Source organism: Littorina saxatilis, linkage group LG17 (genome assembly GCF_037325665.1).
Source record: "Littorina saxatilis isolate snail1 linkage group LG17, US_GU_Lsax_2.0, whole genome shotgun sequence".
NCBI classification, from domain to species: domain Eukaryota; kingdom Metazoa; phylum Mollusca; class Gastropoda; order Littorinimorpha; family Littorinidae; genus Littorina; species Littorina saxatilis.
In genome coordinates, this window is record NC_090261.1 from 1,270,001 (window position 1) to 1,290,549 (window position 20,549).

General features: G+C 46.4%; 1 protein-coding gene across 1 annotated transcript in view; it reads left to right on the top strand.

The window, feature by feature from the left end:
- LOC138952399 (cleavage and polyadenylation specificity factor subunit 2-like) overlaps window positions 1–20,549 on the top strand; it is a 357,958-nt gene that overhangs the window by 311,351 nt on the left and 26,058 nt on the right. Inside the window, exons 14-15 of the mRNA XM_070324066.1 lie at window positions 8,726–8,786; window positions 9,188–9,221. Of these exons, the coding sequence (XP_070180167.1) occupies window positions 8,726–8,786; window positions 9,188–9,221 (95 nt within the window). The remainder of the gene's footprint in view (window positions 1–8,725; window positions 8,787–9,187; window positions 9,222–20,549) is intronic.

Sequence of the window (20,549 nt, forward strand, 5' to 3'; positions counted from 1 at the left end):
GAAGTGTGTCAGGTCGCGTCACAAATAACGGGGAGGGAGGGAGAGAGAGAGAGCGAGGATAGGGAGAGAGAGGGAGAGAGAGAGAGAGAGAGAGAGAGAGAGAGAGAGGGAGACAGAGAGAGAGAGGGAGACAGAGAGAGACAGAGGGAGACAGAGAGAGACAGAGAGAGATGTCCGCCCTGGGGCAGCCAATGATAGGTCCTCTGTGCTGGAGGGAACGAGTAGCGTCAGGACAAGATGGAGGGAGAGGGGGCTCGCCGGGACACAGCAGTGGAACAAGGTCAAGGCCGTGAGAGACACACTGTGTGCACGTGACGACCGACCTGTAAATATGTGTCTCTGTCACTCTCCCCCTGCCCTGGGCAAAGCGGTGTTTGCTTTCTGTGTCCCGACAACTTGCACACTCTCCACGCCACTTGCAAACTTTGTTTCAACACCTCCTGCTTCCTCTCGTCGCAACCCGTGTGCAGCAGTGGCCTCAATGCCAACACTTGTCTTCTCCCTGCACACCTGCAACTTCCAGGTCGACAACTACAACTTGTTTGGAAATGACAAATTCAATTTATTTTAAACATTGGGAAATCATAAAATAATTGCATGATAGAAAAAAGAGGAAAACAATAAGTTGAGGACTGCACAACGTGATAACCTTACGTCCACTTGTTTTGTACCAGTCCATGTGTGACAAACTCACGCCACTTGTTTTGTACCAGTCCATGTGTTACAAACTCACGCCACTTGTTTTGTACCAGTCCATGTATGACAACACGCCACTTGTTTTGTACCAGTCCATGTATGACAACACGCCACTTGTTTTGTACCAGTCCATGTGTGACAAACTCACGCCACTTGTTTTGCACCAGTCTATGTATAACAACAACACGCCACTTGTTTTGCACCAGTCTATGTATAACAACAACACGCCACTTGTTTTGCACCAGTCCATGTATGACAAACACACGCCACTTGTTTTGCACCAGTCCATGTATGACAAACACACGCCACTTGTTTTGCACCAGTCCATGTATGACAAACTCACGCCACTTGTTTTGCACCAGTCCATGTGTGACAAACTCACGCCACTTGTTTTGCACCAGTCCATGTATGACAAACACACGCCACTTGTTTTGCACCAGTCCATGTATAACAAACACACGCGATCTGATATTTTTCGAGAACACACGATCCGTCGCTTACGAAGAATAACAAGACATAAAGACAATACAGGGGAGGGGGGAATGAGATGACAATACAGGGGAGGGGGGAATGAGATGACAATACAGGGGAGGGGGGAATGAGATGACAATACAGGGGAGGGGGGAATGAGATGACAATACAGGGGAGGGGGGAATGAGATGACAATACAGGGGAGGGGGAATGAGATGACAATACAGGGGAGGGGGGAATGAGATGACAATACAGGGGAGGGGGGGATGAGAAGACAATACAGGGGAGGGGGGAATGAGATGACAATACAGGGGAGGGGGGAATGAGATGACAATACAGGGGAGGGGGGAATGAGATGACAATACAGGGGAGGGGGGAATGAGATGACAATACAGGGGAGGGGGGAAAGAGATGACAATACAGGGGAGGGGGGAATGAGATGACAATACAGGGGAGGGGGGAATGAGATGACAATACAGGGGAGGGGGGAATGAGAAGACAATACAGGGGAGGGGGGAATGAGATGACAATACAGGGGAGGGGGGAAAGAGATGACAATACAGGGGAGGGGGGAATGAGAAGACAATACAGGGGAGGGGGGAATGAGATGACAATACAGGGGAGGGGGGAATGAGATGACAATACAGGGGAGGGGGGAATGAGAAGACAATACAGGGGAGGGGGGAATGAGATGACAATACAGGGGAGGGGGGAATGAGATGACAATACAGGGGAGGGGGAATGAGATGACAATACAGGGGAGGGGGGAATGAGAAGACAATACAGGGGAGGGGGGAATGAGATGACAATACAGGGGAGGGGGGAAAGAGATGACAATACAGGGGAGGGGGGAATGAGATGACAATACAGGGGAGGGGGGAATGAGATGACAATACAGGGGAGGGGGGAATGAGAAGACAATACAGGGGAGGGGGGAATGAGATGACAATACAGGGGAGGGGGGAATGAGATGACAATACAGGGGAGGGGGGAATGAGATGACAATACAGGGGAGGGGGGAATGAGATGACAATACAGGGGAGGGGGGAAAGAGATGACAATACAGGGGAGGGGGGAATGAGATGACAATACAGGGGAGGGGGGAATGAGATGACAATACAGGGGAGGGGGGAATGAGATGACAATACAGGGGAGGGGGGAATGAGAAGACAATACAGGGGAGGGGGGAATGAGAAGACAATACAGGGGAGGGGGGAATGAGAAGACAATACAGGGGAGGGGGGAATGAGATGACAATACAGGGGAGGGGGGAATGAGATGACAATACAGGGGAGGGGGGAATGAGATGACAATACAGGGGAGGGGGGAATGAGATGACAAAACAGGGGAGGGGGGAATGAGATGACAATACAGGGGAGGGGGGAATGAGAAGACAATACAGGGGAGGGGGGAATGAGATGACAATACAGGGGAGGGGGGAATGAGATGACAATACAGGGGAGGGGGGAATGAGATGACAATACAGGGGAGGGGGAATGAGATGACAATACAGGGGAGGGGGAATGAGATGACAATACAGGGGAGGGGGAATGAGATGACAATACAGGGGAGGGGGAATGAGATGACAATACAGGGGAGGGGGGAATGAGATGACAATACAGGGGAGGGGGGAATGAGAAGACAATACAGGGGAGGGGGGAATGAGAAGACAATACAGGGGAGGGGGGAATGAGAAGACAATACAGGGGAGGGGGGAATGAGATGACAATACAGGGGAGGGGGGAATGAGAAGACAATACAGGGGAGGGGGGAATGAGAAGACAATACAGGGGAGGGGGGAATGAGATGACAATACAGGGGAGGGGGGAAAGAGATGACAATACAGGGGAGGGGGGAATGAGATGACAATACAGGGGAGGGGGGAATGAGAAGACAATACAGGGGAGGGGGGAATGAGATGACAATACAGGGGAGGGGGGAAAGAGATGACAATACAGGGGAGGGGGGAATGAGATGACAGCGTAAACGAAAAGGAAACTTGTGAAGCAAGAGTGTCGGTCACGTATAAGATGCAATAAATAAATGTATTGTTTTCTGTTGTTTCTATTTATGTTGTATGTTGTTTGATGTTGTGATATACATGCATACAGCACGCTTTAATTTCTTATTTAAAATAATAAAGGTTTCTATGTCTGTGTCTATATAGACACACGTTGCTCCAAAGACGAAGCTTGGAAGCAGGCCTTGTTTGTCATCGTAGTCCATAACACACGTTTCACGCGTGACACGGAATTTTCATTTTGGAACATGGTTGCTTTGGTATATAGTTGCTTCCAGTACAATGCGTAAGGGTTTTGCCATTCCCGTCTTTAGTCGTCATATTTTTATGTGACACGCGAGTTTAATTTACTAATTAAAACTAAATGAAACATCATTTTACTCAATGCAGTGCTTACACTGTATCTTGGATGCAATTGAAGTTGAGTTGTACTCATCTAGTGTGAAAACGTGGACACATTTTAAACAGAAAATGGTTACAATAAAGTAACCCCTCCCCCTCCATGTGACCAGCAGTTTAGAAGAAGCCTTGAACGTTTTATGGATACAAATGTCGTGCTACCTCTGGCCTTAAATGTCGAAATAAAAGTCCATTTAGGATTTTTTTTTAATTCGCTCTTGCTTGAAGGGAGACACTTTATACCTTTCCTGACATCGAAGAGGAGCGAAAGAGGAGAGAAGCGGGGAAACGTCACGCAGCGGTTGTCCGCCTCAAGCCGCGAGCCATACGTCACCGACTATGGCACGCAATCAACAAGTACAGCCAGGTCACTGGAACATGCGACACCACCAAACTCTGCTGTTAGATACATGTACAATTTTGAAACAAAGACCAGACGACAGCCACTGGAACATGCGACACCGCCACACACTGCTTTTAGATACATGTTGTACAACTTTGAAACAAAGACCAAACGACAGCCAGCCTACTGAAATACGTCTTCTTCGTCACAGTTTCACTGACCAGTTCGTAGAGGTCAGCGGGGCACGCATCGCTCTGATTGGTTGTTCGGATAACCTGTTTAACGCCATTGACATATGATGCGCCGTCCTGACTGCCCGCATGGAGACATGTGTTGGAGTGAGTTTTGTAAGATGCACCGCCTTGCTGGTTTATAAGGTGTTGGAGTGAGTTTTGTATGATGCACCGCCTTGCTGGTTTAATAATAATAATAATAAGAACATTTATATAGCGCTAAATCAAAAACTTTCGTTAAAAAGGCTTGCTCTAAGCGCTTGACATCTAAACTAAAACGTCATTCACACTCTTTACAATGATGTACAAGAACTTCATGTCACACTCTTTCATTCAGTATAGCACCATTCACACAGTTGTTATTCTGTACAAGACAATAAGTTAGTCTAACATTTAGAATGTTCATAAGATGAAAACAAGAGAAAACCAGACTGATTAAAACAACTGCTTAGTGCTAACAAAGCATGAATCTTAATGATAACGTAATACATGTTAACTGTTAAGACCATAAAAAAAAACCTATATGCTAAAATAACTTCGAACTTTTAAGAACTTCTTATAAGATACACAGCACATCTAGATAAACACCAGCATGATAAAACAAAAGGCAACTCGTTAAAACTATTAAATGCATCAATGTCTAAAACACGAAAGGTTTGTAAGGACAACGTCCCGAACGGTCGTGTTCTTCGCGCCACCCTGCTTTCACCGGGGAGAGGGGCAAGAGAAAACGGATAGAAACCACATCAGCGTATTGTAGGCAAAGTCTTTGAGCTTCGCACAACTGGCTAAAGATCAGGACTGACTAGGTACAAGTGTTCAACAACACTTTTCCGGAGTATTGCATAACTTGCTGCCATTTTACTGCAATAGCAGCGCAGGCCACCTTTTCCATTTTGGGCATCCACAATTCGCCATGAGGAAGGAATTGAAACAGAAGCAGAAGGGCGTACGTAACCTGATCAAGAAGGGAAACGGTTTGTCGTGGTTGGAATGGAGTGTCTCTTGTCTCCGTTTGCATTTATTTCCCGCGGCGGCCTTCATAGATCAGGAAGTATTGGTTTCAAGTACGGAAACTCCGAAAGGGTCTTATTTGTGTAATTGCTTGATTGGCAGGCAGTGTTGCCGACTCTATGCGACCGGGAAGTGTGGAGAAGTCTAAAAAAAACAATCTACTTTTCTCTCTACCTAATCACAGAGCCGGCGGCCCGTGTGAAAATATGATTGGACATGATGATCTCCCTCAGTTCGCTTCACAGGGCGAATACACTGATTGTTGCACCAGTAGGAAGGTTTCAAATTGTGAGACTTGTCTCCCCTGACTTTTTCTTCGTATTGCCGTACGTGTCGGAACTGGTTAAGAACTTACTCAAGTTTTGAACGCTTTGGGCGTTTTACTTTCACTCACATGTCTTCTTAATATGGTGCATGTATTTCTTCCGTGAGAGGGTGGGCGTGAAGTTGTTGGAGTCAAGATCGGATTGTGTTCTCCCCCCTTTCCCTCGTCGCGATATAACCTTCGTGGTTGAAAACGACGTTAAACACCAAATAAAGAAAAGAAAGAAAGAAAGAAAGTGTGCTTGTCTGTCCTCGTGATGTCACACTGAGGAATAGAGCAGTAGACGAGACGCTTCCCTTTTGTCTTTGCCAACGCCATGGATCAACCGTGATGGGCTGTGTATAACAAGTGAGAAGGGGCCGACAGTTACCTGAGGACCACTTGGTGGCCCTTGCACCTTCTTTTTCTCTCACTCTTGGCCACAATGGCCGACAGTTACCTGAGGACCACTTGGTGGCCCTTGCACCTTCTTTTTCTCTCACTCTTGGCCACAATGGCTGACACCAAGGGCACGGTTAAGGCTGTCCTTGACCCCGAAGTCGACTTCGCGAATTTTTTAACAAAAAAACCCTTCGTGCAGCCAGCCTCGTAAAGTAGACTTCACGAAGTGGACTTTGCCCAATTAGTTAGACTTAGAGGCTTTACGAGCGCAAATTGTGACGTTTGAATGAGATTTGTAATAAATTAGGACGCCGAGGAAAGCCGGACCCAGGCTAGCTGCTGGCACTTTGAGTGCTGGCAGACGGTCACGTGCAGTCAGCACAGGCAAGTTTGTAAGGTGACACAGACCGCATCGTGTCCCCAGGGGCCACATCACCACAGCACCACGCCACACTCAGCTTGCTTCAGGGACCAAGCAGGCAGGGGTCGTGTCAATAGTGTGCTGTGGCCCACTTCTCACTGTGACTGAAAGGAGAAATGAAGAAGGCGGAACAGAGATATTAGACAGCGTAGTTAGCACAGTTCTCGGTTCTTTTCCTGAATCGCCAGCAGCGAAAGCTTTATCTGTCTGTGACCACGATCCACTCAGTCAGGAAACGACACTTGACGACCTAATGCTTGTCTCCCCCTTGTCTCCTCATGCCTACCCTGACTGTCAGGCGGTCTACCATCCATGAAGCCTTAACGTGGTAGTGTCACGTTGCACCAGTAATGTACCTCTGTTTCTGTAGCGGCAAAAACTACTTGTTTCCTCCTTCCCCATTCACGTTTTTTTGAGGCGGCACTGTCACACCCTCATTTTTCAATCAAATTGATTGAAATTTTGGCCAAGCAATCTTCGACAAAGGCCGGACTTTGGTATTGCATTTCAGCTTGGAGGCTTAAAAATTAATTAGGGTTAGGGTTTAATTGTAATTAAAATTATTTTTTTATAAAACGATCCAAAATTACGTTCATCTTATTCTTCGTCATTTTCTGATTCCAAAAACATATAAACATGTTATATTCGAATTAAAAACAAGCTCTAAAAATTAAAAATATAAAAATTATGATTAAAATAAAATGTCCGAAATCGACTTAAAAACAATTTTATCTTATTCTTTGTCAGGTCTTGATTCCAAAAACATATAGATATGATATGTTTGGATAAAAAAAACACGCTCAGAACGTTAAAACGAAGAGAGGTACAGAAAAGCGTGCTATGCAGCACAGCGCAACTACTACCCCGCTCTTGTCAATTTCATTGTCTTTGCCACGAGCGGTGGACTGACGATGCTACGAGTATACGGTCGTGAAGTGCGTTCAGTTTCATTCTGTGAGTTCGACAGCTTCACTAAATGTTGTAATTTCGCCTTACGCGACTTGTTGTTCTCTCTCTGTCTCTGTCTCCCTCTCTGTCTCTGTCTCCCTCTCTGTCTCTCTCTCTCTGTCTCTCTGTCTCTGTCTCTCTCTCTCTCTCTCTCTCTCTCTCTCTCTCTCTCTCTTTTTATATTTAGTCAAGTTTTGACTAAATATTTTAACATCGAGGGGGAATCGAAACGAGGGTCGTGGTGTATGTGCGTGTGTGCGTGCGTGTGTGTGTGCGTGTGTGTGTGTGTGTAGAGCGATTCAGACTAAACTACTGGACCGATCTTTATGAAATTTGACATGAGAGTTCCTGGGTATGAAATCCCCGAACGTTTTTTTCATTTTTTTGATAAATGTCTTTGATGACGTCATATCCGGCTTTTCGTGAAAGTTGAGGCGGCACTGTCACGCCCTCATTTTTCAACCAAATTGGTTGAAATTTTGGTCAAGTACTCTTCGACGAAGCCCGGGGTTCGGTATTGCATTTCAGCTTGGTGGCTTAAAAATTAATTAATGACTTTGGTCATTAAAAATCTGAAAATTGTAAAAAAAAATAAAAATTTATAAAACGATCCAAATTTACGTTTATCTTATTCTCCATCATTTGCTGATTCCAAAAACATATAAATATGTTATATTCGGATTAAAAACAAGCTCTGAAAATTAAATATATAAAAATTATTATCAAACTTTTTTTTTCGAAATCAATTTAAAAAGACTTTCATCTTATTCCTTGTCGGTTCCTGATTCCAAAAATATATAGATATGATATGTTTGGATTAAAAACACGCTCAGAAAGTTAAAACGAAGAGAGGTACAGAAAAGCGTGCTATCCTTCTCAGCGCAACGAATACCCCGCTCTTCTTGTCAATTCCACGTGCACTGCCTTTGCCACGGGCGGTGGAGTGACAATGCTACGAGTATACGGTCTTGCTGCGTTGCGTTGCGTTCAGTTTCATTCTGTGAGTTCGACAGCTACTTGACTAAATATTGTATTTTCGCCTTACGCGACTTTTTTTTTTCTCTCTCTCTGTCTCTCTCTCTCTCTCTGTCTCTCTCCCTCTGTCTCTCTCTGTCTCTCTCTCTGTCTCTCTTTCTCTCTCTCCCTCTCTCTCTCTCCCTCTCTCTCCCTCTCTTTCTCTCTTTCTCTCTTTCTCTCTCCTTTTCTCTCTCTCTCTGTCTCTCTCTGTGTCTCCCTCTGTCTCTGTCTCTGTCAGTCTCTCTCTCTGTCTCCCTCTGTCTCTGTCTCTCTCTCTGTCAGTCTCTCTCTCTGTCTCCCTCTGCCTCTGTCTCTCTCTCTCTCTCTCTCTCTCTCTCTCTCTCTCTCTCTCTCTCTCTCTCTCTCTCTCTCTCTCTCTCTCTCTCTCTCTCTCTCTCTCTCTCTCTCTCTCTGGTCGGTGGTGTGTTGAATTATCTGTATTGTTACCTGTTTTCAGACCAGAAGATTACATCATCGCCGACGCGGTGCCGGCAGAGGAAGAGAAACCTCCGCCACAGGTAACATTTTGTTTTAGTTGCCAAGCCGACGTCAAATGACTTGACACTCCCCAACCACTTTTCTTGTAGAGAAGGACTGCAAGACTCATGAGCTAAAGACTCCACGTGTATATGGGTAAAGATGAACACCTCAGTTGTGTGTCTGTTTTGTCATAGGTCTTCCTAGCAAGTGTTTTCTCGTTCTGTGGGTTATGTTCCCCTGCCATTACAGTATGCGTCTTTGACGAAGGATGTTTGTGAGCGGGTTATGGAAGCAGAAGGGAAAAAAAAAGTTAGTCGTAGCGCACGTGGTCGACGTAGTAGGTGTGGTAATACTGATGTTAGACCTTGAATCACTTTTCTGTGAAAAACTAGAACTAAAAATGAAAATATTTGAGGGTCTATTTTCTTTCTCTTTTCAGGTGGAACCCGTAGAAGACGAGGAGGTGGTACAAGGTAAGAGTTGTTCTCCTTCTCTCCTTCATCGTTCTTTCCTCCTCCCTCTCTCCTTCATCGTTCTTTCCTTCTCCCTCTCTCCTTCATCGTTCTTTCCTTCTCCCTCTCTCCTTCATCGTTCTTTCCTTCTCCCTCTCTCCTTCATCGTTCTTTCCTTCTCCCTCTCTCCTTCATCGTTCTTTCCTTCTCCTCCCTCTCTCCTTCATCATTCTTTCCTTCTCCCTCTCTCCTTCATCGTTCTTTCCTTCTCCCTCTCTCCTTCATCGTTCTTTCCTTCTCCCTCTCTCCTTCATCGTTCTTTCCTTCTCCTCCCTCTCTCCTTCAACGTTCTTTCCTCCTCCCTCTCTCCTTCATCGTTCTTTCCTTCTCCTCCCTCTCTCCTTCATCGTTCTTTCCTTCTCCTCCCTCTCTCCTTCATCGTTCTTTCCTTCTCCCTCTCTCCTTCATCGTTCTTTCCTTCTTCTCCCTCTCTCCTTCATCGTTCTTTCCTCCTCTCTCTCTCCTTCATCGTTCTTTCCTTCTCCTCCTTCTCTCCTTCATCGTTCTTTCCTTCTCCTCCCTCTCTCCTTCATCGTTCTGTCCTTCTCCTCCCTCTCTCCTTCATCGTTCTTTCCTCCTCCCTCTCTCCTTCATCGTTCTGTCCTTCTCCTCCCTCTCTCCTTCATCGTTCTTTCCTTCTCCTCCCTCTCTCCTTCATCGTTCTTTCCTTCTCCTCCCTCTCTCCTTCATCGTTCTTTCCTTCTCCTCCCTCTCTCCTTCATCGTTCTTTCCTTCTCCTCCCTCTCTTCTTCATCGTTCTTTCCTTCTCCTCCCTCTCTCCTTCATCGTTCTTTCCTTCTCCTCCCTCTCTTCTTCATCGTTCTTTCCTTCTCCTCCCTCTCTCCTTTATCGTTCTTTCCTTCTCCTCCCTCTCTCCTTCATCGTTCTGTCCTTCTCCTCCCTCTCTCCTTCATCGTTCTTTCCTCCTCCCTCTCTTCTTCATCGTTCTTTCCTTCTCCTCCCTCTCTCCTTCATCGTTCTGTCCTTCTCCTCCCTCTCTCCTTCATCGTTCTTTCCTTCTCCTCCCTCTCTCCTTCATCGTTCTTTCCTTCTCCTCCCTCTCTCCTTCATCGTTCTTTCCTTCTCCTCCCTCTCTCCTTCATCGTTCTTTCCTTCTCCTCCCTCTCTTCTTCATCGTTCTTTCCTTCTCCTCCCTCTCTCCTTCATCGTTCTTTCCTTCTCCTCCCTCTCTTCTTCATCGTTCTTTCCTTCTCCTCCCTCTCTCCTTTATCGTTCTTTCCTTCTCCTCCCTCTCTTCTTCATCGTTCTTTCCTTCTCCTCCCTCTCTCCTTCATCGTTCTTTCCTTCTCCTCCCTCTCTCCTTCATCGTTCTTTCCTTCTCCTCCCTCTCTTCTTCATCGTTCTTTCCTTCTCCTCCCTCTCTCCTTCATCGTTCTTTCCTTCTCCTCCCTCTCTCCTTTATCGTTCTTTCCTCCTCCCTCTCTCCTTCATCGTTCTTTCCTTCTCCCTCTCTTCTTCATCGTTCTTTGCTTCTCCCTCTCTTCTTCATCGTTCTTTCCTTCTCCCTCTCTTCTTCATCGTTCTTTCCTCCTCCTCCCTCTCTCCTTCATCGTTCTTTCCTTCTCCCTCTCTCCTTCATCGTTCTTTCCTTCTCCCTCTCTTCTTCATCGTTCTTTCCTCCTCCCTCTCTCCTTCATCGTTCTTTCCTTCTCCTCCCTCTCTCCTTCATCGTTCTTTCCTTCTCCTCCCTCTCTCCTTCATCGTTCTTTCCTCCTCTCTCTCTCCTTCATCGTTCTTTCCTTCTCCTCCTTCTCTCCTTCATCGTTCTGTCCTTCTCCTCCCTCTCTCCTTCATCGTTCTTTCCTCCTCCTCCCTCTCTCCTTCATCGTTCTTTCCTTCTCCCTCTCTCCTTCATCGTTCTTTCCTCCTCCTCCCTCTCTCCTTCATCGTTCTTTCCTTCTCCCTCTCTCCTTCATCGTTCTTTCCTTCTCCTCCCTCTCTCCTTCATCGTTCTTTCCTTCTCCTCCTTCTCTCCTTCATCGTTCTGTCCTTCTCCTCCCTCTCTCCTTCATCGTTCTTTCCTCCTCCTCCCTCTCTCCTTCATCGTTCTTTCCTTCTCCCTCTCTTCTTCATCGTTCTTTCCTTCTCCCTCTCTCCTTCATCGTTCTGTCCTTCTCCTCCTTCTCTCCTTCATCGTTCTGTCCTTCTCCTCCCTCTCTCCTTCATCGTTCTTTCCTTCTCCTCCCTCTCTCCTTCATCGTTCTTTCCTTCTCCCTCTCTTCTTCATCATTCTTTCCTTCTTCTCCCTCTCTCCTTCATCGTTCTTTCCTTCTCCTCCCTCTCTCCTTCATCGTTCTTTCCTTCTTCTCCCTCTCTTCTTCATCATTCTTTCCTTCTTCTCCCTCTCTCCTTCATCGTTCTTTCCTTCTCCTCCCTCTCTCCTTCATCGTTCTTTCCTTCTTCTCCCTCTCTCCTTCGTCGTTCTTTCCTTCTCCCTCTCTCCTTCATCGTTCTTTCCTTCTCCTCCCTCTCTCCTTCATCGTTCTTTCCTTCTCCCTCTCTCCTTCATCGTTCTTTCCTTCTCCCTCTCTTCTTCATCGTTCTTTCCTTCTCCTCCCTCTCTCCTTCATCGTTCTTTCCTTCTCCCTCTCTCCTTCATCGTTCTGTCCTTCTCCTCCCTCTCTCCTTCATCGTTCTTTCCTTCTCCTCCCTCTCTCCTTCATCGTTCTTTCCTTCTCCTCCCTCTCTCCTTCATCGTTCTTTCCTTCTCCTCCCTCTCTCCTTCATCGTTCTTTCCTTCTCCCTCTCTCCTTCATCGTTCTTTCCTTCTCCCTCTCTTCTTCATCGTTCTTTCCTTCTCCTCCCTCTCTCCTTCATCGTTCTTTCCTTCTCCCTCTCTCCTTCATCGTTCTTTCCTTCTTCTCCCTCTCTCCTTCATCGTTCTTTCCTTCTCCTCCCTCTCTCCTTCAACGTTCTTTCCTCCTCCCTCTCTCCTTCAACGTTCTTTCCTTCTCCCTCTCTCCTTTATCGTTCTTTCCTTCTCCCTCTCTCCTTCATCGTTCTTTCCTTCTCCTCCCTCTCTTCTTCATCGTTCTTTCCTTCTCCCTCTCTCCTTCATCGTTCTTTCCTTCTCCCTCTCTTCTTCATCATTCTTTCCTTCTTCTCCCTCTCTCCTTCATCGTTCTTTCCTTCTCCCTCTCTCCTTCATCATTCTTTCCTTCTCCTCCCTCTCTCCTTCATCGTTCTTTCCTCCTCCCTCTCTCCTTCATCGTTCTTTCCTTCTCCTCCCTCTCTCCTTCATCGTTCTTTCCTTCTCCCTCTCTCCTTCATCGTTCTTTCCTTCTCCTCCCTCTCTCCTTCATCGTTCTTTCCTTCTCCTCCCTCTCTCCTTCATCGTTCTTTCCTTCTCCCTCTCTCCTTCATCGTTCTTTCCTTCTTCTCCCTCTCTTCTTCATCGTTCTTTCCTTCTCCTCCCTCTCTCCTTCATCGTTCTTTCCTTCTCCCTCTCTCCTTCATCGTTCTTTCCTTCTCCTCCCTCTCTCCTTCATCGTTCTTTCCTTCTTCTCCCTCTCTCCTTCGTCGTTCTTTCCTTCTCCTCCCTCTCTCCTTCATCGTTCTTTCCTTCTCCCTCTCTCCTTCATCGTTCTTTCCTTCTTCTCCCTCTCTTCTTCATCGTTCTTTCCTTCTCCTCCCTCTCTCCTTCATCGTTCTTTCCTTCTCCCTCTCTCCTTCATCGTTCTTTCCTTCTCCTCCCTCTCTCCTTCATCGTTCTTTCCTTCTCCCTCTCTCCTTCATCGTTATGTCCTTCTCCTCCCTCTCTCCTTCATCGTTCTTTCCTCCTCTCTCTCTCCTTCAACGTTCTTTCCTTCTCCTCCCTCTCTCCTTCATCGTTCTTTCCTTCTCCTCCCTCTCTCCTTCATCGTTCTTTCCTTCTTCTCCCTCTCTCCTTCATCGTTCTTTCCTCCTCCCTCTCTCCTTCATCGTTCTTTCCTTCTCCTCCCTCTCTCCTTCATCGTTCTTTCCTTCTCCTCCCTCTCTCCTTCATCGTTCTTTCCTTCTCCTCCCTCTCTCCTTCATCGTTCTTTCCTTCTCCTCCCTCTCTCCTTCATCGTTCTTTCCTTCTCCCTCTCTCCTTCATCGTTATGTCCTTCTCCTCCCTCTCTCCTTCATCGTTCTTTCCTTCTCCTCCCTCTCTCCTTCATCGTTCTTTCCTTCTGCTCCCTCTCTCCTTCATCGTTCTTTCCTCCTCCCTCTCTCCTTCATCGTTCTTTCCTTCTCCTCCCTCTCTCCTTCATCGTTCTTTCCTCCTCCCTCTCTCCTTCATCGTTCTTTCCTTCTCCTCCCTCTCTCCTTCATCGTTATGTCCTTCTCCCTCTCTCCTTCATCGTTCTTTCCTTCTCCTCCCTCTCTCCTTCATCGTTCTTTCCTTCTCCTCCCTCTCTCCTTCATCGTTCTGTCCTTCTCCTCCCTCTCTCCTTTATCGTTCTGTCCTTCTCCTCCCTCTCTCCTTCATCGTTCTTTCCTTCTCCTCCCTCTCTCCTTCAACGTTCTTTCCTTCTCACTCTCTCCTTCATCGTTCTGTCCTTCTCCTCCCTCTCTCCTTCATCGTTCTTTCCTTCTGCTCCCTCTCTCCTTCATCGTTCTTTCCTCCTCCCTCTCTCCTTCATCGTTCTGTCCTTCTCCTCCCTCTTCTTGAAGTCTGGCTGGACTAAACACGAACAGTTTCAAATTGAAAGCCATGACAGGAGCGTTCCACCTCTGTCAAAATGCTTTGTTTGGCTCAAATCAATTGGCACTGTTAGGCACTGCCTCCAATTAGGCACAACTCAGAAATACATGAAGACAGATGCACACAGACGTGTACCCCCTCCCCACATACACACACGCTCCTTACGAAAAAGAAAGAAATAAAGTGTCAGCGATAGAAAGGGGGGGGGGGGGTGTGATGTGACACAATGACACACCAATCAAGGGAGTGCACTCGCCGCTTGCTCAGTCCCTGGGGACAGGGGACGTCACAGGAGCGATGTAGGGGGAACTCGTGAAGCCAAGCAATAATGGCGGCCATTACAAAAACACAACTCCCACTACTCTTTCTATTATCGCCAACTGTTGGCAGTTCATCACCATGTTTCACCCCCACGCCACACGGACACACATTGCGAGTGGGCAGGAAAGTGTGGGTGTGGAAGTGTGGGTGTGGAAGTGTGGGTGTGGAAGTGTGGGTGTGGAAGTGTGGGTGTGGAAGTGTGGGTGTGGAAGTGTGTGGAAGTGTGGGTGTGGAAGTGTGGGTGTGGAAGTGTGGGTGTGGAAGTGGGTATGGGTGTTACTGTTTAGCATGCTGTCTTGTCAACTCTTAACAAGAATTATTCACTACCGGCCTGATGGCCACTTGCCGAAATAACTTTATGGTGAAAAAAAGGCGCACAAGCCAATGTGATGATCAAGTAATGTTTGTCACCAACAATAAACAAGGATCCACGTGGGCGCAAGGCCGGATGCGAATTGCAGGGAGGCGGACATGACAGATCGGTAAATGTAACCTCCCCCCCACCCCCCACCTTTATTTTTGTTATTGAAAGATGCGCTGGTGGGGTGGTTTGTATTGTGTTATTGAAAGATGCGCTGGGGGGTGGTTTGTGTTGTGTTATTGAAAGATGTGCTGGTGGGGTGGTTTGTATTGTGTTATTGAAAGATGCGCTGGGGGGTGGTTTGTATTGTGTTATTGAAAGATGCGCTGGTGGGGTGGTTTGTATTGTGTTATTGAAAGATGCGCTGGTGGGGTGGTTTGTATTGTGTTATTGAAAGATGCGCTGGTGGGGTGGTTTGTATTGTGTTATTGAAAGATGCGCTGGGCGGGGTGGTTTGTATTGTGTTATTGAAAGATGCGCTGGTGGGGTGGTTTGTATTGTGTTATTGAAAGATGCGCTGGGGGGGTGGTTTGTATTGTGTTATTGAAAGATGCGCTGGTGGGGTGGTTTGTATTGTGTTATTGAAAGATGCGCGGGGGGGGGTGGGGGTGGTTTGTGTTGTGTTATTGAAAGATGCGCTGGGGGGGTGGTTTGTGTTGTGTTATTGAAAGATGTGCTGGGGGGGTGGTTTGTATTGTGTTATTGAAAGATGCGCTGGGGGGGTGGTTTGTATTGTGTTATTGAAAGATGCGCTGGTGGGGTGGTTTGTATTGTGTTATTGAAAGATGCGCGGGGGGTGGGGGGGGTGGTTTGTGTTGTGTTATTGAAAGATGCGCTGGGGGGTGGTTTGTGTTGTGTTATTGAAAGATGTGCTGGGGGGGTGGTTTGTATTGTGTTATTGAAAGATGCGCTGGGGGGTGGTTTGTATTGTGTTATTGAAAGATGCGCTGGTGGGGTGGTTTGTATTGTGTTATTGAAAGATGCGCTGGGGGGGTGGTTTGTATTGTGTTATTGAAAGATGCGCTGGGGGGGTGGTTTGTGTTGTGTTATTGAAAGATGCGCTGGGGGGTGGTTTGTATTGTGTTATTGAAAGATGCGCTGGGGGGGTGGTTTGTATTGTGTTATTGAAAGATGCGCTGGGGGGTGGTTTGTGTTGTGTTATTGAAAGATGCGCTGGGGGGTGGTTTGTGTTGTGTTATTGAAAGATGCGCTGGGGGGTGGTTTGTATTGTGTTATTGAAAGATGCGCTGGTGGGGTGGTTTGTATTGTGTTATTGAAAGATGCGCTGGGGGGGTGGTTTGTATTGTGTTATTGAAAGATGCGCTGGGGGGGTGGTTTGTATTGTGTTATTGAAAGATGCGCTGGTGGGGTGGTTTGTATTGTGTATGATCTATGAGCCCTAATGGGATGAGTCCGCTGTGTTTTTGCACAAATAAGCAAGAGAAAAATGGAGTTCGGTGGTTTAAATGGCAGGATGGTGCATCGTAAACATTTGTTTTGTGTAAAGGTTAAAATTGAGATTTATCTGTTTTATATTGGTCAACAAACAACAACAAAAATAATTGTCATCATTTTCACGAGTTTTCATTCACAAGCACCTGGGAAATAAATCTCATGTTCTCCAGGCAATAAATTCCCGGTTACCATAGTTGCAGGAAGCAGGTTATACATGGATAATCAAAAGCAAACCCAATAGAAACGCTCGGGGATTCTTCGGCTCTTTTTATTGGTCCCCCAGACCTAAACAGACGACACGACACTGCTTTGCAAAGTTCCAAAAACGAACTGGCAAACTGGCAAAAGTAAACAAAAAACAAAACTACTTCATGAAAGGTCATACATTCATCAAAAACAAATGAAACCTAGCGATATGTTTTGTCTTCTTACAGAGTCATAAAGTGCGTGTGCGTGTGCCTGTTTCCTCATTACGGGCCTTCTTTTCAACCTTTCGTCATTTACTCAATATATGTAAAGGCCAAAGCTAGCGCGAGGTTAAACTGTAGTTTGTTTGATCATGAAGAAAGACTAATGCCTTACTCTGAGATACGTCCGCGATTGTCTTTGTACTACTAGTGATGCCCAAGCTCCCGACAAAAACAGACTAGTTTGCTGTGGGATACATTTAGGCGAGCTTTTATTCCAGTGATATATGGCTGGCAATGTGCACTAGAACTAGGGCCACCGGAAATGGTAGGTCCTCTCCACTGACCTGAACAAGGTGATTGAAATGTCTGGCAGTTAAAGTGTCGTGTGCAGTCAATCTTTGGCAGTTAAAGTGTCGTGTGCAGTCAGTCTTTGGCAGTTAACGTGTCGTTTGCAGTCAATCTGCCTGATGTTTCTCGCACTATTTCCGCAAAATGCAGAGAATCAATCTGTGTTAACCGCACAGGAACCTGTCAGAATAATGTGTGCGCACACCCTTAAACTTGCCGTAGCCGTTACGTTTGATTATCTGGCGACAGACATTCATTTTGCGGCGTGATGCGTTTCCCTGTGGAGAGCGCGGAGGCTTATTGCCCGGCCCATAAAAGAATTCATTTCTATTTGTGCACGTGAAAACGGGTGACAGTCTCGCAGACTTGGTGCGGCAGCGGCTTTAGTGTCTTCGTTACGCGCAGTGAGTGACTGTAGACTGCAGGTCCTGGGAGGGTGGGGTGATGGGGAGGGTGGGGTGACGGGGAGGGAGGGGGTGATGGGGAGGGTGGGGTGACGGGGAGAGAGGTTTGGTTGCTCTGTGGGGACACACGACGTGACGAACATGTATTACACCCCCGGTATAGGGGTGTGTATAGGATTCGGTCGATGTGTTTGTTTGTTTGTGTGTTTGTGTTCGCATATAGATCTCAAGAATGAACGGACCGATCGTCACCAAACTTGGTGAACAGGTTCTATACATTCCTGAGACGGTCCTTACAAAAATTGGGACCCGTCAAACACACGGTTAGGGAGTTATTGGTGGATTAGGTTCTACAAGGACTTATAGAGGGACATATTAATGGTCAAAGGGAAATAACCTTCTCAGTTGGTGGCAGTGAGAATGGTAAGGACGGGGGTGTTTTTCCTACCTCGGAGGAATTTCTTGTTTGTTTTTGAGTCACTTGAGAAAATGTGACTCTATGTAATCGGTCAGTGTTAGTCTGTCCGGCCGGCCGTCCGGCCGGCCGTCCGTAGACACCACCTTAACGTTGGACTTTTCTCGGAAACTATCAAAGCGATCGGGCTCATATTTTGTTTAGTCGTGACCTCCAATGACCTCTACACTTTAACGATGGTTTCGTTGACCTTTGACCTTTTTCAAGGTCACAGGTCAGCGTCAAAGGAAAAATTAGACATTTTATATCTTTGACAAAGTTCATCGGATGTGATTGAAACTTTGTAGGATTATTCTTTACATAAAAGTATTTACATCTGTAGCCTTTTACGAACGTTATCAGAAAAACAAGGGAGATAACTAGCCTTTTCTGTTCGGCAACACACAACTTAACGTTGGGCTTTTCTCGGAAACTATAAAAGTGACCGGGCTCAAATTTTATGTGAACGTGACTCCCAGTGACCTCTACACTTTGACGTCTGCTTTGGTGACCTTTGACCTTTTTCAAGGTCACAGGTATGTCTTGAAGGAAAAAAATTGAAATATCATATCTCTGAAACTATTCATCGGATTTGATTCAAACTTTATAGGATTATTCTTTACATCAAATTATTTACATCTGTATTGTGTTGTGAATAGCAATTTCTTCCTGTCCATCTGATGCCTCATATAATATTCAGAACTGCGAAAGTGACTCGATCGAGCGTTTGCTCTTCTTGTTGTATTTGTGGGTATCTTGCGTAATCTCTTGATGTCAGAGTTGACGTCCAAATGCGTAAGTGTACTTAGTGTGTGTTATGGAGTATGACGAGCAGGACGCCGACACGTGGCAGCTGTACGTTCCTTGCTGTCCTTTCCTCCTCTTTTCCCTTCTCCCGCCACAGCCCGTCAGGTTGGATGGTGCTAGCACAGCGAACCAGGTTGGGCACTGTCCGTCATGTTGGATGGTGCTAGTACAGCGAACCAGGTTGGGCACTGTCCGTCATGTTGGATGGTGCTAGCACAGCGAACCAGGTTGGGCACTGTCCGTCATGTTGGATGGTGCTAGCACAGCGAACCAGGTTGGGCACTCGGTCCGTCATGTTGGATGGTGCTAGTACAGCGAACCAGGTTGGGCACTGTCCGTCATGTTGGATGGTGCTAGCACAGCGAACCAGGTTGGGCACTGTCCGTCATGTTGGATGGTGCTAGCACAGCGAACCAGGTTGGGCACTGTCCGTCATGTTGGATGGTGCTAGCACAGCGAACCAGGTTGGGCACTGTCCGTCATGTTGGATGGTGCTAGCACAGCGAACCAGGTTGGGCACTGTCCGTCATGTTGGATGGTGCTAGCACAGCGAACCAGGTTGGGCACTGTCCGTCATGTTGGATGGTGCTAGCACAGCGAACCAGGTTGGGCACTGTCCGGATTTGTTTCATTTTGTCGTGTAATGACAATGATTCTCCCAGGTCATTCACTTCACCTATCTCCCTCCACCCCACCCCCAACCCCCTCTCACACTCATGTCTGCGACCTTCCCCCGGTCTTCCCTGTCTTCTTCGTGACTCCTTTCCACCCCCCATCCATAGACTGACACTAAGAACAAGTGGGGGTGGGTTGGTTTAAGTGTGAGAGCCGCTACTTTGCATGGAGGGCAGACACTGGCACTGGAGAGTGAGGTCAAAACCAGTCTGCCTACTGACAGGGAAGAGAGTAGGGGCGGATTTCATACGACGGTCAACATTGCACACACACTTCTCTCACTTTTTGATGGATGAATTCCGTTTCGCTCCATGCCTGTCTCCTGCGGACATGACTTCGCATCGGTACAAATACTTTTCAATGACGGTATAAGTCGCCTACAAAAGTTGCTTCTCTCTCTCTCTCTCTCTCTTTCTCTCTCTCTCTCTCTCTCTCTCTCTCTCTCTCTCTCTCTCTCTCTCTCTCTCTCTCTCTCTCTCTCTCTCTCTCTCTCTCTCTCTCTCTCTCTCTCTCTCTCTCTCTCTCTCTCTCTCTCTCTCTCTTTTTACATTTAGTCAAGTTTTGACTAAATGTTTTAATATAGAGGGGGGAATCGAGACGAGGGTCGTGGTGTATGTGTGTCTGTCTGTCTGTGTGTGTGTGTAGAGCGATTCAGACTAAACTACTGGGCCGATCTTTATGAAATTTGACATGAAAGTTCCTGGACTTTTTTTTCATTTTTTCGATAAATACCTTTGATGACGTCATATCCGGCTTTTTGTAAAAGTTGAGGCGGCACTGTCACACCCTCATTTTTCAATCAAATTGATTGAAATTTTGGCCAAGCAATCTTCGACGAAGTCCGGGGTTTGGTATTGCATTTCAGCTTGGTGGCTTAAAAATTAATTAATGACTTTGGTCATTAAAAATCTGAAAATTGTAATGATTATTTGTTTTTATATAAAACGATCCAAATTTACGTTCATCTTATTCTACATCATTTCCTAATTCCAAAAACATATAAATATGTTATATTTGGATTAAAAACAAGCTCTGAAAATTAAAAATATAAAAATTATGATCAAAATTAAATTTCCGAAATCGGTTTAAAAACAATTTCATCTTATTCCTTGTCGGTTCCTGATTCCAAAAACATATAGATATGATATGTTTAGATTAAAAACACGCTCAGAAAGTTAAAACTAAGAGAGGTACAGAAAAGCGTGCTATGCAGCACAGCGAAACCACTACCGCGCTGAACAGGCTCGTCAGTTTCACTCCGTTTTCCACAAGTGGCGGACTACGGTCATTGTGAAAAAATGCAGTGCGTTCAGTTTCATTCTGTGAGTTCCACAGCTTGACTAAATGTAGTAATTTCGCCTTAC